This window comes from Dermacentor variabilis, chromosome 3 (genome assembly GCF_050947875.1).
Source record: "Dermacentor variabilis isolate Ectoservices chromosome 3, ASM5094787v1, whole genome shotgun sequence".
NCBI lineage: Eukaryota > Metazoa > Arthropoda > Arachnida > Ixodida > Ixodidae > Dermacentor > Dermacentor variabilis.
This window is the reverse complement of record NC_134570.1, coordinates 48,757,235-48,775,733: the sequence shown is the minus strand read 5'-3', so window position 1 is coordinate 48,775,733 and position 18,499 is coordinate 48,757,235. Positions and strand designations below refer to the sequence as shown.

At 46.7% G+C, this 18,499-nt stretch overlaps 2 protein-coding genes across 5 annotated transcripts in view; both read left to right on the top strand.

The window, feature by feature from the left end:
* Nucleotides 1-18,499, top strand: part of LOC142575555 (uncharacterized) — a 426,302-nt gene that overhangs the window by 311,075 nt on the left and 96,728 nt on the right. The gene's annotated exons all lie outside the window — the stretch shown is intronic.
* On the top strand, nucleotides 270-14,404 carry LOC142575566 (uncharacterized). Its single transcript, XM_075685028.1, has 5 exons — nucleotides 270-1,905; nucleotides 2,100-2,238; nucleotides 8,782-8,893; nucleotides 12,319-12,439; nucleotides 13,575-14,404. Exons 3-5 carry the CDS (start codon nucleotides 8,795-8,797, stop codon nucleotides 13,736-13,738), a joined length of 384 nt encoding a protein of 127 aa, XP_075541143.1. The 5' UTR covers nucleotides 270-1,905; nucleotides 2,100-2,238; nucleotides 8,782-8,794; the 3' UTR covers nucleotides 13,739-14,404.

Genomic DNA, 18,499 nt, shown 5'->3' with positions numbered 1-18,499 from the left:
TCCGTGTAAAGTTGAGTGACTAAGCAGCATGCAGTTTGGTTGTCTTAGTCCCGGCCAAACATCACAAGCACAATAAGGCAAGTAGTGTTGCGATACACGCAAAAAACAAAAATGTTGCCAATCAAGTAATCTAAGGAAGGTATGGAAGAATGCTGCTTTCTATGGTGGTGTTGACTGCGGTGAACCAGCGGCTCCCCCTTATTTTTTGCGTCAGCTATACGTGTCTTGCTTTGGAAACGAAGCATCTGAATTTATAGGTTGCTGTCACTTTAAGGACAGCGCTAATTTTCTCATGCCATAATATCCGCGACGCGCAAAGAAACACACTGCAAGCGCAACGAACCTAGGCGCGGAGACGCCGACGGTGTCGAGTGTCCGGCCCATCCGACTACCGTGACGTCACACCGGCGTGCGAAGGCCTTACATTTTTTTCTAGGTGGCTTTGGCGTGCCTCGACCAGTCATCGTAAGATCACGTCTGCGGGCAAGCGCCACGCGCTGTCACGCAGAAGGTTCTTCAATTTACAATTTCTCTTCTTTTTTTCTTTGTTTTATATAGCTTCTATCTCAATAGGTTGTCGATGCCATCCAGGGCTTCATTGTAAGAGCACAGAGATTTCGACTATGGAATCAGAACAGGAGGTTTCGTTATTTCTACAAGATAGATTAGGTATCTTTTTATTGATTTATTATTTCATTCAATTAAAATCATACGCTAGTATCTAATATTTCGCGTATACCTATTCACAAATCTTGTTACAATAATTTAAACATATTTTTCTTATTTCTATATTGAACCACCCGGTTGTTGGCCAATCCGCCAGAACGGTTGATATCTGTGCTGCCGGCAACTGCGCGTTTCACTGCAGCCAGATATAGGCAGTTTTCTGTGACCGAAGACAAAAAGTGAAAGGAAAGAAACTCACATTAGCAACATCTACAGACTTTATGCATGTAAATTATTTTTGCAACAGACAATGGTGTTCTAACTGGCAATTCAAAGTAGCATGTACAAGGCTGCTTTCCGTATTCCACCACTGAATCTTTATGGGCACAGATGTGGTCTGGCGGTGTCCCCTTTATGCCACCTCTGCCATGAGCCGGAATCCATCGATCGCTTTTTATTATCGTGTCGGCGGTTTTCTACTCATCGAAAACGATGTTTTTAAATTCCGCTTCGAAATCTAGGACTGCCTTTGTGCAGTGCTGTTGTACTCTCACTTGGAGCAACGGTATTAGGATACAGCCACAGGAACGTTTGCCAGTTGGAATTTCCTCCGTGACACAAAAAGATTGCCGTAGTAACATTTCGCATTTGCCATGACTGATATATTTCTCCTTCAATAAGCGGTAAATATAGAAAATTCAAAGCAGAAACACAAATTCACAGTTATATTAATAATATTATTATTCGAAACTTGCTCATTTTTACGTCTCTCCTCTGTGCATATTATTAACAAGTTTGTGTTACGATATTCCTATCTAGAAGGCTGAATATCTTATTATACACTACTTTATTTCCTTGATTATCAGTTTATTTCTCATCTTGGATTATTCATGTATTTCCCCTTTTTATCATTTATTTATTTATTAACTACATTATTTCATTTCTCAATCATATTACCACCCGGTTCGTGGCCTATCACCCGCAGTGGATTTGTACCATGAATTCGGCCTTCACCATCATCATCATCGCTAACACCTAGCCTCTACTATAGTGCCTCCTCTACATATACATCTAGATAGATCGTGCCTCGCGCTGGCCCGTGGAACGAGCCCTCGAGGTAAGCCCCCATTGCCGCAACGAACCATTCCTGTCTTGGGTGCCCCAGCGCGAGGACGTGTTCTTACAGGCTCTGGACATCCTGTCCCTGACGTTCCCTCTGGACGCTCGAGAAGAGTCAAGGTAAGCGCTGCAACTCTGGGGCGTTTGTGTAGGCGTCGGGTGGTGTGAGCTTGATTCTTGGCAATAATTAAGCGTCGCCCCTTCGATAGGCACCCGCTGCCGTCACCGCGCGTTGTTGGACGCGCGTTGTTGCTATATACTTTATCCGGTAGATCGCGTCTCAAGTGTGTCCTCACATATATGCTCCGTTTCAGAAAATTAGGTGCAACGCTGTCGACGCTACTTCAAAGAGAGAACCCACTGCCGCAACGAACCATTCCTGTGTTGGGCGCTCAAGCTCGTGGACGTCTGTTTCTGCGCTGCCCACTGGACGCTACTTCGAGAGGAGTCAAGGTAAGCGCTGCAACTCTGGGGCGTTTGTGTACGCGTTGGGTGGTTTGAGCTTGATTCTTGGCAATAATTAAGGGTCGTCCCGTCGATACGTATCCGCTGCCGTCACCGCGCGTGTTGCGTTGTTGCTACTTTATCCCGTAGATCGCGTCTCGAGAGTGTCCTCATATATACTCCGTTTCAGAAAATCAGGTGCAACGCTGTCGAGGCTATATTCATACGTCTTGCAGTGACTGCGTCTGCACTTAGAAATAGCTTGGTGTTCTTTCTTGTGTCGTGCTGTACCCTGGCGTCAAAAGTAGCACTATTATCTGCAATGATCGCGTGATGGCCAATGAGGTGTGATCACGCCACCTGCGTGATAGCCAGTGGCATGATGCGACATGTCTTTCAAATGCTATACGAGTCCAATAAACGGCACGTTGACCAGACTCCAAGCGTCTCCGCGAACCTCGCTGCGTCGTCCTACCAGACGCTAGGCTCACGGCGAAAATTTGACCTTGGATAAAGCCGAAGAAATCGGCCAAGAATCGGAAGCGACGTAGAATGCCAACCAAGCGTTCGGCGACGCCGAAAACGTTCAGCCTGTCGGAGGTGCGCAAGATGGCGGTTCGGCGGTGCGGCTTTCGCGTCAATGGCCTCCTGCCCGACAAGGTGGCTCAGCGTACTCAAGATAGCCCAGCGTGTCCGAACACCTGCCCGACGCGTCGCAGGACGGCGTCCAAACCAGGGACAATCGGCCGAATGAAAATCGTTCATGTTATAGTGAAATCGCTCCGTGTTAAAGTTGTGGCGGCTTGCGGCACTCGGCGTCTTCAGGAATTGTCCGGCCAGGAGCAAAACTTACTACTTTTGCCGCATCAAAGGACATCTGGCCACCGTTTGACGATGAAAAAAGGCGCATCGCCAGTTCAAAATGTTGCTCCAGTGCAAACGCTACGCGCCCAAGCGGGATTTGGTTCTTTCGTGATTTAATACTTTCAAGCACGAGGGACTTTAGCGTTTCCCTGGACGTTTGTCAGGTGTGATCACGCCACATGGGTGATAGCCAACGGCATGATGCAACATATCCTTAACATGCTATACAAGCAGAATAAACGCCATGTTGGCCAGACCCTTTCAGAAGGAAGAAGCGACTCCGCCAGCCTCACTGCGTCGTCCTCCCAGACGCTAGGCCCCTCCCGTCGGCCGGCCTCGGGTTCGACGCTGCATTCTCGATCGTAATTGTTCGAAACTGTTCTTGGTATAGGCTGAGTATTGAATGAAAAACGTCTTAATCGTCAGAAACAAATAAACTGTTTTATACGGTTATCTAATGCGTTGTTTTAGATCAATTTGTTTTTCATTGCGTTGTTCTTTTTTTTTTTTGGCAGCCCGTCGCGGCAGCCTCACGTGCAAGCTGGCGCGAGCATCCGCCTTTGGCGCCCAGCCAGGCCCGGACGCAACGCGCGGAGTGATACATTCTCGTCACCGAACTTATTGCGTAGCTTGCAGAGCGTTGCACCTGATGTCTGACACGGAGTATACAGAGTGGTGCAGACCGAACCCTTTCCGATGCTACTGTGGTAGCGGTCAAAAAGCGCGGTCAAAAGATATGGAACGCCTAATATCTAGCCTGTCGGAGGGTCTAGCTCAAGTGTTTACATGAAAAATGATTCTGCTTTTCGGTACTGTGGCAAGCTCCAACGCCAGATCGCAGATTGCTATCTCATCCCCTTAGACACGACGCTGAGCAGCTGATAGATCATTTGCCCGTTATTAGAATGCTCTGAAATTTCATGGGGCAGATTTCTCGCTGGCGTTACATACCGTATTTAGTCGAATGTAACGCGACCAAGATTGTAACGGGAGGGTCGACTTTCCATTCAAGCGAATTAAAAAATAATAAACTGCGAATGTAAAGCGACATGAAAAGAAGAAAAAATCTGACGGCATGCATGTTAATTTATTTAGTAAGCCAATGTTTACAAGTTTATACGGCCGATAAAACTAACCTCACTTCATATATAGCTATCTACTAATTCGTTATCGCAATCGTTGCTTCGCCTTTCGGCAAAACTGCGACATTTTAATGCATGATATCGCGGTGTGTAACGCAGAACACGTCCTGATTGAAATTACACCAACCAAGAAAAGCGAGCGCAGGGTCTTTGTCCTAAACCTATGCAGTTCGCCGGGAGAGCGACAACGATTCGGGCCCATGTTCTGCTAAACATTAGACATAACGAAGCATAACTACATCATGGTTGCTGGGAATTCCAACCCCCCCCCCCCATCCGTCATGTTACCGCAGCGGTACCTTTAAGGGACAGAGCCTGCGGGCAGAGGTGGAGGCGCCAACTAAAAGCCCTCCATACTGTTACTGCTGTGATTCTAAAGCCCCTCAATACTTTTACTGCTGTGATAAAAGGAGCTTATTGGCAATCGAACACCGCCTTAGCGGTGCTTCCGCTCCTTCTTCAATGCCTTGCACTGCGAAAGGTACGGTGTAGCGGGGCGCGCCTACAATGCTCCGCCTTCTATACGTCACCGTGGCGCGCAGTTCAAAGTCGTTCATGGATGTTAACGTAGACGCCACTATTTCCGATTTTGGCGCCTCCGAAACGCCAAACGTACGCCAAAGACCTCAGCGAGCCGCCATCGTGGAGTTTCTCACCATAACACCTAGAGGAAAATCATGGCGCCACCATATATGGGAGTTTCCTAAGGGGCGCTCTGTGTATATGTATAGAGGCTAGAATGTTACATGTATCTGCGAGGCTTGTGTTGGATGGTGGTGTGAGAGGCTTGGTCTAAAAAGTGGATATGGCTACAGAAATAACGCGTTCTTAAAGCACAACCTTCATAAAATGCTTCCATTCACGTATATCACGTCTTCCAGTGAAGTTAACTCCCCTACAATGCATAACTAAACCAAGAAAAGCAATAACAGACGACAGATTGTTTCAAAGCGAGCGCGAATCTAGTTCTCTGTCCTCCAACTTTAGTGGCCCGCTGATACTTTTTTACGTTTCATATAACTGTACATGCAATAACAACTATTATTTGTTTTGAACCTACGTGTGACGGTACCCATTGGGCAAGAAGAGACACCTTACGCGATGAAATTGTGCTTGCAGTCAGTAATGCTGCGTGCAATTGGGCAACAAATCTGACTGCGTTGTAATCTGAAATGAAGGAATCATTGTGACAGATGGAACGGTGCTTGGCAGGTGCGTCTTCAAGGTGTCCTGGCTCTCCGAGAACGATGCCAATATGAAGTCGCAATATACATCGTTCTTTTACGAGACGTTTATTTGAGGGATCTGGGGTCTTTTGCTCTTTGAATAGACGACTCTGCCTAGACACTGCAGAGGAGGTTTCTTGTAGGCGTTTGTCCCTAGGCGTGCCGGCATTGCGGAGTGGGTTCGAGAATGTTTGCGTTCCGACGCTCGCTGCCGGCGCGGTAAAATAGGTGAACGGAGGGCACTGACGCCTGATTTGGCGACCGCTGTGTCGGAAAGACTCTCTCGCACCTGCGGCACTCGTGCCAAGTCTTTCGTGGCGGATTATAGCTTTCTCGCGCCTTATACGGTGAGGTACCTTGTAAAAACCATCACAGATGTTTCTGTGGGAGCAGTAGCGACCGTAGTAGTGCCCGGGCTGCATATATTGAAAATCTAGAAGACGGAGTGCCTTAGCGACTGCGGTTGAACGCAAGTGGCTGAAATGCTTCCGGTGACGATGACTAACTCAGCACCAGAGCCTGCGGCTCTGGTGCTGAGTCTCTGGTGCTGAGTTAGTCATCGCCTGTCAAGCCTGTTAGTCAAGCCTGTCCGACGTACCTCCAGAGGCAAAGTTCTGACTCGTGTTGCAGAAGTCGCGGGGCGTGCAAGGTAGCGCTGAACGTAGTGTCAGAAGTTAGCGGCTGGACATAATTATATTCAATCGTGTGTTTTTTTTACTAACTGTAACAACGTGTCATTATTCCGCATTATTGACGGCGCCTTCAGGACACCAAAGCTAGAACGCGGACTGTTTCGTGGGTTGGGGCTCGCCGAGGCCTGCGCTTGCCAGGGGTGTGTAACATCGGCTGTGCCAATTTTTTATGCGAAGACCCGCGGCACGCTTCGGCCTCTGCGGCCCCTATTCACGGGCCGCCCCGCTTCCAGCTTTGATCTCCCCCGCTACTACTTGGGTGCCCTGGAGATTCTGCGCCGCCTGCTTTATTATAACCTCAGGTGCTCTCATGAGGCCTCCGTTTTCCGGTTACATGTGCCCTTCTGAAGCAGTCCTCGTAAAAAAAATGCCATGTATCGTCGCGACGAAAAAAGCGACCCGCGACTCATACAACATCAGTCAGAACCTTGCCCCTCCAGACACAGCGATCACCAAATGGTGCGCCCGTGCCCACTGCCTCACCGCGCGGGCAGCCAGCGGCTGAGCGTAAGAGTGACCTCTACTTTGGTCGGCAGAGTTCTAAGTTTGTATAGGTGTTCTAGCTGTGACTCTGAATGCTCCTTGCAGTAAATGTCCAGCTAATCTGTGCTGCATCATTATGAACATTAAGTAGCTTTCATTGAAACTTGCGTGCTATTCATTAATTACTGCAGTCCTTTTTAAACGGCAACAAATGTGTGTTACTCGGAACATCATTATAGTGCTCAGTGAAGTCCGACAAGGAGTTCTTGGACAGTTGCAAACAGATTTTTAGGAAGTACATAAAAATTTTACAGATTTTTAAGAAGTACATAAAAATATTATTCAGGGGATAATAAACCGTTTGTAAACGCCTGCAACATATCCATGGCCAATAGTTGACAGGATGTTACTAGCAAGTTGTTAGGATGTGCAAAGGTGGTTAATAAATAGTCGCTTCACAGTTGACACATTGTACCAACATAAAATATTAAGCAGTCAGTAAGAATTCAATCGACATTTTATATCTATATGTTCAACTCAATATCAGTGGCCAATAGTCGGTAGGAGGTTACTAGGAAGTTGTTACGGTGTCTAATAAAGGCAGTTGATTGAATGTCGATAGGTTCTAGTAACATTTGTCTAAACACGATTTATTTAAGGTTACTAAAAAATTTTGTAAGGGAAGCCAGAGAGGACGAAAGAACGGTCTATGCCAACTTTCCCATGTATATTACTATTAAGGCCACTAAATACCACAGCGCAGCAGCACCAGATTTCCCTCTAGGCAATACGGTGAGAAACTATATGGCCGCACTGCGCTGAGCCAGGGGATTCGTCACGGCACCCCGCGGCAGCCACAGTATTCCAGCAATACGTATAGCAAACCCCTGCGACATGCAAGTTGCAACTGTAGCGCGCGTTGCGCAGCATCTGCTTTGTGCACGACAAGGGTTGAGCGTGTGCTCGGGCTAAGACGCTCCAATACGTGGCGCGGACCAGCTTTATCCTTCTCAAGCTTGACTTACACATCCAACCAGCGAAATTTTTGAAGCGGCGAACGCGTCTAGCCAGGAGCGGCTAGTAGTGAACGCACGCTGGCAAGCGCGCTTAAAGTCTGACCTTAAGTTTCGCTTAGTTCGAGTCTAGTTTAGCATTCAAAAGTAGTCGAAATTGGCGAGACCCAACGGCTACGACATGGATAAGCTGGGTGGCCAAACGTTAATCCCTATGCAGGTGGCCATGGCTGAGCGTGAGCAGACAAGAGTCGGCTTCCTCCGGAAGTACGCATTTATCATCGAAACTTAAGAGCACATCTTCGCTTACTTCAACCTGCTTATTGAACTGTCAAAAAATATGCACATTAACAGTAGGAAGCAGCGCACTGATCCAAACACTCTTGTTGGTTGACGTTAGCTATTGGCCAATAGCAGCAGCGTGTAGGAATCCATTATATTACGAAATAAAGCGTCCAGAGGAGAGTGAGAATCAGGATCCCTTTGAAAATGTGGCGTCTTTTGTGGGCCGGCCCCGGAGATAGTGCACAGCCGTGCCAATAAAGTTTTTGTTGTTATTGTTTTGCAAATTTAATATTTAAGTATGAGAAGTTAGTGTGAAGGTAAAATATGCAGATCCAATGCCCTGTGGGAATCGATGTAAGTGAAGCTTTGTCTGCTGTTTGCGCTAATTGGTTGTGATATATTGACGGCATATGACAGTCGTGATGTGCAATGTTACCCTAGCTGCTCTGCTCGACGCTTTCTGCGAGCCTTTGTCTCCGCGGCACTAAGTGCACGCTTGGGCGCCATTCTGGATTCTAGCGTTGTAGGTCGCAGAACTGCCTCCCCCTCTCTCTATTTCCTTGCTAACATTCTCCCCGCCTGCTCCTTTTGCTGTCCTTGCTGTTGCAGTGAGCAAGGAGACAAGCGCAGCAGCTCCCGCACTCCATTTGTGGGGGGTCGCGCCTAGTTACGGCGTCCAGAGGGCACTGTGCACAGGCAATACAGCGTAAATTTGACAAAAGCTTTTCCGTTCATCTTTGTGCCACACTCCTGTCATGTACGCTAAAGGCTCAGTGTTACGAAAAATCTGCTGTCGACACCGCGGGCATCGCTAGGCGAATAATCAGTCTGAACCACAACCACGCAGGATTTCGGGAAAGATGACTAGACAGGGCGAGCAATTCCCCATGGATCTCCAGAGAGTCGTCATGCCGACTTCGGAAAGCATCGACAAATTAAATGACACTTTTCATGGTGCAGTAAGTGATTGCTTTCAGTTAATTCAAATACACTTCCTTGGTTTTTGTCACAAGCTGTTAGTGCATATATCAATTCTATCAATTTTAGGTAAAGTTTACGAATTCAGAGGCACGTAAGCGGGCCCTGGACCACTTACATGTTTATCGAAGTGGAGAAAAGCATTCGAAGTTAAAATAGGCTATTTGATAAACACTTTGTCACGAAGAGTACTCCGATGCATTCACCAGAAGCGGAGGCCTTTCACTGCCAAAATTACGACAGAACGAGGCGTGCTCACAAGGCACCGCCGTCTATATGTCACAGTGGCGCGCAGTTCACATTTGAATTTGGATGTTAATGTAGACGCCACTGCGCCCGATTTTGGTGCCTGCGATGCGCCAAACGTAAGCCAAACGCCGTTGTCATGAGCGAGCAGCACAGCGCTAAGCCACTGGACTTGTCGGGGCACCCTGCCGTATCTGTGCTACGTAGCAGGCCGCAGCTACACGCAGATGTAGTTTATATTGCGCAGCGTTTGCTTTGTGCCCGACAGGGCCTGTGTGCGTGCTCGCGCTCATACGATCCAGTCTGACCATGCTGCGTGGTGCGGACCGGCTTTGTCCACTGCCTGTATGACCGGCGGATAGTAGCCACATACAACAAGTGCTTTGTAGCACGGAAGTGTTTTATGCCGGGTACTTCCTGTAACGGATGCCACATTTATTACCCGTGCTCTACAAAGGTCATCGCATATTTTTCATTCTACAGTAGTCCGGTCATACTTTGCCCGCACTAAAATCTTTCAGAAATCAGTTTTTCCACTTGCGAGAAAAGAATGGAATCATTTACTACAATGTATTGTTGAATGCATATATCATGTTTCATTTGAAAATATGTTGAAAAAGCATGTTTTTTAATCCCTCTCCTTCTTGGGCAGCATTGCTGTCTGCAATATTGTGTAAATAAATAAATGATGGATGTAACATTGGCGCTAAGGAGTAAACAGCTGGCTTGTTGCAGCACTGTGGAAGCTGCACTATTTCTTAGTGTATAGGAACGCCGAATGCCCATCGAGGTGTGCTCATCCGCGCCACCTCGTCTGCGTAGCGTCTGTTTACAGTATGATAAATGGAAATGTATGTAAAAATAATAAGCGCGGAATATGAGGTTGAAAATACCTGCTTGTTTTGATGATAAAGTGAACATAAAATGACATTTATTTGAGAAGCGAGTTAAGCATGCATATCTAATATGTAGCTTGTCTAAAATGACACCCAATATCGTAACGCTATCAAATATTGGTAATACATGATTACTTAATGATACACCTATGGGAGGTGGAATAGTTGATTGAAGGTTATGAACTAAAACAAAACGTGCTTTTGTAGGACTTATTCATAGACAATTTGGTGGTTTAGTGAGCACCACCTGTTGAAGTTGCCAAGTTCAGCGTTCAGCTGATCTTGCAATACTGTCAGTTACTAGAGAGATGAATAAATGGTTGTGTCATCGGCATACAAGAGGAACTTTTGACTGGTAAGCTCGTAAGCTAGGTAGATTGTTTATGAACAACAGAGACAGTAAGGGACCTAATAATAAAGCCTTCGGGAACACCAAAGTTGATAAAGTTAGCCGAAGAAAGGTGGCCGTTTCCATGTATAACTTGAGACCGATTAGTTATGTAGCTATGAAGTTTTAAGGGAGGACCACTGATGCCGTAGGTCACCGTAATTCATACAAAAGAATGTAATGCTTCAGAGTACCAAATGCTGTAGTTCGGTCGCTGAATGCTGCTCCCACAATTAACCCGGTATCTATAGACCTGATTTTTCACGGCCTCGTAGCGCAAGTGTCAGCGTAGCCGAGCGAACGAGCACAACGGCGAAGGGTCAAAGAGCGACACGGAGTGCATCGGAAAACAGTGAAGAGATCGCGAGGAAGAAAGCAGGGGAGGGGAGGGTGCGGCGAAAGCGCGAGAAGAAAAGCATAGTGCCCTGTATGACGCGGGCTTTGTGGCAGTGATGGCTGCGAGATGGCGCCAGAGTAGAATGCGTCGTCTGTATGGAGGGAGTGCTGCATGAACGCACGTCGGTCTGCGGCGGCTGCTGTGAATCCCGCCCACGCATCACGATTAGCGAGACCGTCTCGCTACGCTTCGCACTGTTTGCGAAGAGCTGCACGAGACAGATTGTCGGCACCAGCCAATATGTCGTGAAATGCAACCACGTAACCGCAGATGAATTTTTTAACCTTCGGCTCGCATGAAAGAGTGTACTTTTAAAAAAATCTGGTGGGGCTCGCATATGCGAGTAAGAGCAGGTGCGAGAGAGTAAACTATTGCTCCTTGAATATGAGTCTGCCTAAGTGGCCTAGGCACTACAAAGGAGTTTCTCAGCACGTGTTGCATGCATTTGTCCCTTGGCATGCCGGCAGAAGTCGTGGAGCGTGGTACCGCTGAAGTTGGCATCGCAAGTTCGCGGCTGGACGTAACTATGTTTGTTCAGCTTTGTTTTTTAGTAATGGTAACGTGCCATTATTTCGCATTATTGGCAGCTCCTCCAGGACACCAAAGCGGCAACGGGGACACCAAAGCTAGAAACCGGACTGGACCTTGGGTTGGGGTTCGCCGAGGCCTGCGCGACCCCAGCACATGGGCCGCCCTGCTTCTTTCTAGCTTTGGTGCCTCCCACTGCCCCTTGGGTGCCCTGGAGCTCCTGCGCCACCTGCTTTACTATAATCTGAGGTGCTCTCCTCAGGCCTCCATTAGCTGGTTACATGTGCCCTCCTGGAGCAGTGCTTGTAAAAAAAAATGCAATCTATCGTTGCAAAAAAAAAAGCTACCCGTGACTTATACGACATCAGTAAGAACATTGCCCGTTCAGACACGGTGATCACCAAACGGGGCACCCAAGCCCACTGCCACACCGCATGGGCAGCCAGTGGCGGAGCATAAACAAACTCGACTGCACTTCGTAATGCCGGCATGTCTAGGGGACAATTCTACAACATGTGCCAAGAAACCTCCTCCGTAGTGCCCGGGCAATGTCACATATTCAAGGAGCAAAGGCCCCCCGATAGAATTTCTCTCTCGCACCTGCTCTTGCTCGCGGCTGCACAGTAATGTCAAGCGCCACAAGAAATGCCCCACCCCACTGTACCTACTAACAACTGTAATGCCACCGGGTTGTAGGTGCCCTGGGAGTAGCGACAGACACACGCTACTCTGCACCTCTTCATGGTTCTTTTCATTGGTCGTACAATGCTTTGGAAGCGTCAGTTTCCGCGACGGTGAAATTTAGTTCAGAAATGAAATAGCCATAATTTTTGATATTTCATTATATTCTTTAATATGCTCACGTACGTTATATATTGCTAAGATGTGCATTTACTCATGACATCTTGTTGTAAGACAGCAGAAAGAGTGAAAGAAATATTGCTTCTGCAGGTGGCAGTTGAGAAGTTGCGTGACGACGAGATCACGGTCGAGGTGAACGACTACGCTGCTGCGGAGAACATGGTGAAGGCTTACTCGACAGTAGGCCACGGCAGCCACAGCGTACTGACAGGTAAGCGATTCCCCGTACCTCAATATCTATGATTCCAAGGAATTCCGATACGATATACGATATAAGAATATACGATACGACTGCATAGAACAGCTTGACGTTCTGCACATAGAGACACTCGTGACCAACTGCGACTACATAGAAGTGAGCGGAGCTCATAATATGGGTCATCCAGTGCCTGCATGGTCTTGGGTGCATCGCACTGCAGTGTTGCTCTAGATGATGAATGCTCCAGAGCCCTTGCATACGTATTTTACTACTGCTGAGGCTCTAATTATTTCACATGCTTGAAACTTCTACACCTGGTGCATAACTTGCCCCTAATTTTAATCAACTGTAAGCAAGGCTTCATGTTTACTCCACCGAAGATACAGGGGAAACATTCTACAAAACTTCTTAATATCCAAACAAATCAGGACCCAACAATTACTGGCAACGCTCCTAATTACACCACAAATGTTAACTGTGCCACGGCTTGCACTTTGTATTGCATTTTCATTGCCATACAACTCGCTAGCGACATTAGGAACTAAGCTGATGATGGCCGTGCGACACTTTCGAAGACTTCCTCTTATTTTTATTCTTAGGCATAATTGCACGCTGTAACTAACTGCAATTTTTTAACCTTGTATAAAGGGGCATTTTACCATTTTATAAGGCCGTGCTGCTTGCTCATTCACCCTTGTGGCTGAGCATGGGCTATAGTTATTATTGTACGTAATTAATATAAATTCGCAAGCAGATTTTCACTTCACACAGCAACAGTAGGAAGACGTGCAAAACACCCTTCATGATTAATGTCAGCTATTGGGTCTGTGTTTTCTCAGCAAGCCCGAGAGGTGGTTCACGGACCCTTTAACCGACTCTCCTTAGACCAAAAAAGAGTGTCCCGACTATTGATCCATTTCCTTCTAGGATAAGTTGTAGGCAACCCTAATGATAAAAACATGATAAAAACTATGTACAGCCTGAAGGACAAGGACTGTGAGACTATATACACTGCGCTGTGTATGTCGTCTCTTACAGTCCTTGTCTTTCGGGCTGTACGTCGTCTTTTATAGTGGATTACCAACTACCCAAAGCAACAACCCTAGAATAATAACACTCGAATAAAAATAAAATCTTGTTTTTCCAGCGATGAAGGGCAACAAGATGTCCCTGCGGTTTGAAAAGAAAGCTTTACCAGGAACCAGCAAGGAGCAGAAGCAAAAATATGGCACGCTGGTGACTGTCACCGCCGTCGGCATGGACATGGAGTTTGTTCGCAAGTTAACGAACTTCGTGTTATCATCACTGTGATCAAACGCCATCCCTCATATGTAAATAAATCATAATCATTTCACCATAGGCTCCAACTATGGGGGCTGTGCAGCAGCGCCTCCCCGAGTGATGCCAAAGTCAACTCCCCTAACCTAATGTGTTGAATGAGTTCCGCACTGTTTGCATTTTGTGAACGCTGTCCTCGCTTATTTTGTTCGGCCTACATTCGAGGTTATATATTTTTTTGTTGGCTTCAGACTTTAGGGGGTCAGCTTAGAATCGGGGTCGGCCTAGATTCGAGTAAATACGGTAAAAGAAAATCCGTCCAAGCGGACAATTCTATGAGGTCACATGAAACGTGCACACGGAGGGCGAAATAGATGGGACACAGCTATATATATATATAATGTCGCAGAACATAAGGAAGTGAGAAGGAAGATGCATAAACCAATCAGCCCAGCAAGTTCAACTGGAGGTGGCTAACGCAACAAGACAAAGAGAAACAACTTAATTTACAACCGTCGGGTTCGGATAGAGTTACAAACAGGGCATCGAGGAACTTGACAAAGTCGGTGGAGTGCCTGATGGACGTCATTGACCAGATGTGGAAACAATGAAGAGCACCGGAGATGTGGAAAAAGGCTACCACCATACTCATCACCAAGCTGGGCAAGCCTCCAGTCTCGACAACCTCTGACCGACAACCTCTGGCCAAACCTCAACGAATCGGCCCACAGAGCTGCGCGAGGAGTCGTCGACTGTGTCGCTACCGTGTGGCACGGCGCTGAGCTGATGGACAATTGGGACCCTCCCTCTTCATATAACGAACATGCCAAAGATTTTTGCATGGCACAAAGATAACCACTGCCACATAGGAAACTATGCAGACCATAGGCTCCAATGCTCTGGTTACTCGAGGTCGGGGCATACCCTAATGTTGCTTTGTTACACAGAATCTATCCCGAGATACGATCAACCAATATTTGCGAGCTATGCTCAGACGTAGCTAACTTAGAACACATGCTCTGGCAGTGCGAAGAGTTATGCGACGGGGGCGGCTTTGGTCGTCCGAATGGAAAGCTGCCCTAAGGAGCCCTAATATTGAAGCACAGCTACGGGCTGACCATTTGGCCCACGACTCAGCAGAGAGGCTCGGCCTTTCTGTACCGACGTGGGAGCAACCCGCTACGCGCTGACGCGTGTTCTCAAGGACCAGAAAAAATGGCAGCAACATTTCTTTCTCTGATAAGGAGACTAACGGGCAACTTACACTATTTATTTTCCTAATCTCGGCAGCTTATTCAGTTTCTCTGAAGAGCTGGTCATTGTTTGTGGCTAGCAAATGAGTGCGGTCAAACGGGGGTTGCATACGCATTGTGCGCAATGCGCGACAACGTGGCGTGATAAGGCTAGTTTCTCAATGATATGCCAGTGCTCACGTAATCCCTCGCTGATGCAACTGCACCGCCGTCCTTCTGAGCTACTGTGTAAATAATGCCGCACAAACTAGCCCACCATGCAATCTGTCCCTTTTGCAAGCCACCAATAGTGATTGTCCAGACAGTTGAGGATTTATAGCAGTTTTAGGCGTTGGATAAATCTTCTAGAGCAGTTTATGAGAAACCACACCTGCATTTTGGCGCAGTTTTGGAGGGGGGAAAATATGCCTTTTTGGAACACTTGGAGTATTATAGCAATAATCTGTAGGCGATTGGCAAAGTTTGTTATTACTGTGCAATCGCGTCAGTGCTGCTCAAAAGTGAAGCACGACACAATCAGTTGATAGTTGCGCCTCTTCCTATCGTCTTACTTGTGTCCGTTGTTTTGCGCTAAACAAATTATGGATTATCACCAATTAGCCCACCAACGCATTGTGCTGTGGCAGATAGCTGAATTCCACTTTATGAGCCGGTCTACTCGAAGCGGTGGACACTACTTGCAAAAAAAATTCAAATGCAAAATTGGCTAATTAGGAAGAATTATATAATTACCTTTTGGGCTAATTATCGTATGACGCACATTGCAATTTACAAATTCTAGCCGTGGAGTTCGCAAGGTGGATCCACTAGTAGTATAAATTCCCGAACGTTGCGGAGAAATGCATGAGAGCATGTGACGGCACCATTCTGTGCTAACAAGGACGGTTTCGAGAGGCCGCCCGTGCTCATTGTTGGAAAGTTTGCAAAGCCACGGTGCGTTAAGAACTTGAAGACGCTGTCATGCAGCTACAACTTCAACAAAAAGGCGTCGGTGACATCTTCACTCTTCAGCAATTTCTTTGCAGCAGCTGGATAACAAAATGGGGGCTAAGGTAAGGAAAATACGGCTTTTCGTGGACAACGCACCATGCCAACCACCCTACACGTACAGCCTGAGGAACATAGACTTCTTTTTTCCACCCAACTGCACAAGCCAGCTGCAGCCGCTGGACGCAAGCATCGTTAAGTATGTCGAGCAAGGGTACTGGAAGCGGTTAGTGCAGCGTCGGCTGCCGGCTACGGAGTGCAGCGAGTCAGAAAAAAAAAAGATCACTGTGCTCGACGCCATATTTTATTGCGAGTTCGTGGAACGCAGTGTCATGAAGCACAATCGCTAACTCGTTCAAGCACTGTGGCTTAAGAGGAAGCTTTAGCTCGGGCCCAACTCCGACGCGGCCTATTCAAATACATGCAAAACGCAAAAATGTTTTTCTGAGCTAACCCCTGGACTGATTTTAATGAAATTTGTTGCAGTTGAGAGGGCAAGCTACATTCTAGTGAGTGTTGGGAGCAGAATTTCGATTTAGGGCCTGAATTTCGTTTAAAAGATGTTCAGATACTCGACAGTTTGAAAAATATAAAAGCATGAAGTTTACAAATTCATAGCTCTGAATCAAGATATCGCGGTTCTGTAAAAGGCAGCCATTAGATCACTCAAAGCGGACAAATTCAACGTGTCACTTTGCATCTTACGTGAATTTGTTACGTTGGTTACAACGGTTTTGCAAAAGTTGTATTTCCCTATGATTAAATTTTTTTATTTTCATGTGTAACATATCAATTTTTTCCGCTTTAGATGTACTATTAGATGCAATTCACAGAATTGTATTATCATTTTTAGTGGTTGAGTTACAGAGTTGTAAACATGATAGTTTCGTTTTCTGAAAGTTTTCGATTTTTGCCAATTTTTAATAAAATATGGACGACCTAACTCAAAAATTCGAAACCAACAGTCACTAGATTTTAAGTTTGTCTTTTAAATGCAACAAACCTCGTCAAATTTGGTGCAGTGGTTGCCGAGAAAAACGAATTCTCCTTTTACGTGTATTTAGATAGGGGCACTCGAGCTAAAGCTTCCTCTAAAGGCAAGAGACTGCCTCCTCTGCTGGGGACGCAACAACCTCGATGCAACTCAAGGCCGATGCAGGCTTCACCGCCGCCGATTTCAAGGGTTTAAACCTCACCACGACCTTCACCAAGTACGTGGAGGCCAACGACAACGTTGCGATCTGTGGCGAGATGTCGCTGGACGACGCGATCGAGGAGGCTTTGCCTAGTGCCGACACCGCTGCGACATCACACGAGGACAACGACAACGCCACAGATGCCGTGCCTGTGCCTACCACGTTCGCCGAGGTGCTAGGGCACATAGACGGCATCTGATACTTCGTCGCTTCACGCGACGGCGCAGAGGACCTCGTTTTTGACATTACCCAACTCGAGCGAAAGCTCTTGGTTCATGGATCAAACAAGGTCCAAAAGAAACTTACCGACCTTTTAAAAGTTCGTGCCGGCTGGTGGGAATTGTTGCAGTGGACAGTGAAGTGCCGTAAAGGTTCGTTTGAATAAAGCATGATAGGTACCTGTACTGCAGCATTATTTCTTATCGCATTTACTTTTTTGGTAATTTGGGTTTCCAAGCCATGCAGAGTAATAGGTTACATTGAAGTTTCTCGTAAATCCGTCATGCGAAATAAGTATTTTTATAGGTATAAATTATGTTCGGATTTTAAGACACCCGCATTTTACGATGCTTTTTCGCAGTCCCGAGAAAGTCATATAATCGGGGTTCCACTGTAAACTATTTGACACCCAACTGTACCAACTCTTCGTAATGTAAAGTGTTGTGCATTCATTGTGGCACAAGGCATAAGCCGCTGACACACATCAAGCTAGTAGGGCTACAGCAGCCCATGACCCGTTTTTTTTTGTTTTTCTATTGTATGATGCTATAAGACGCCAACGGGAAAGTGAAATGAGATCGAGCTGGGTGGACAACACCGGATGCCACTGGAGCAAAATGCTATGCTCCTAACATGCCGCATACAGAAGGGAACGGAGATGCATTTGATTTATCACTTCCTGCTAAAAGCGTGCAGCACACTTCCAAGATCACAACGCCCTACACCCTGCAAAACAGATAGATGAAGGTGCTTACAGTAATAGGTTCGGCGGCGATAACAATAAATGCGCCATGCGACGACCTGGGAGGAGATTTCCTGGTACGCGAATAAAAAGCTGAGTGCACTGCAGCATTTTCATGGGAGACAGGTAGGTGAATATTGTGGAGAAATGGATGTGGTGGGCCGCTACATTTCTCAACCACTTACGCTTCACGCCTTTTCAAGCTTGTTTACATGGGATCTAGCGGCCAGAAAACATATTATATGATCCGCATTTGAGTTATTGCCTATTAAGAGTGTGCAGTATGCTTCCAATGGCACCACACAGTGTGAAATAGATATGCTAAGATGCTTATCAAGATATGGTTCCCGGCAATAGCTGTGACTGTTCATACAACGATTTGGGAGGCGATTTGCTG

Bases quoted from the DNA above. Each gene is read 5' to 3' on its own strand.
- LOC142575566 (XM_075685028.1), top strand. From the start codon at position 8,795: ATGACTAGACAGGGCGAGCAATTCCCCATGGATCTCCAGAGAGTCGTC. The intron at 8,894-12,318 runs GTAAGTGATTGC...TTGCTTCTGCAG, and splicing joins ATGACACTTTTCATGGTGCA to GTGGCAGTTGAGAAGTTGCG. The intron at 12,440-13,574 runs GTAAGCGATTCC...TTGTTTTTCCAG, and splicing joins CAGCCACAGCGTACTGACAG to CGATGAAGGGCAACAAGATG.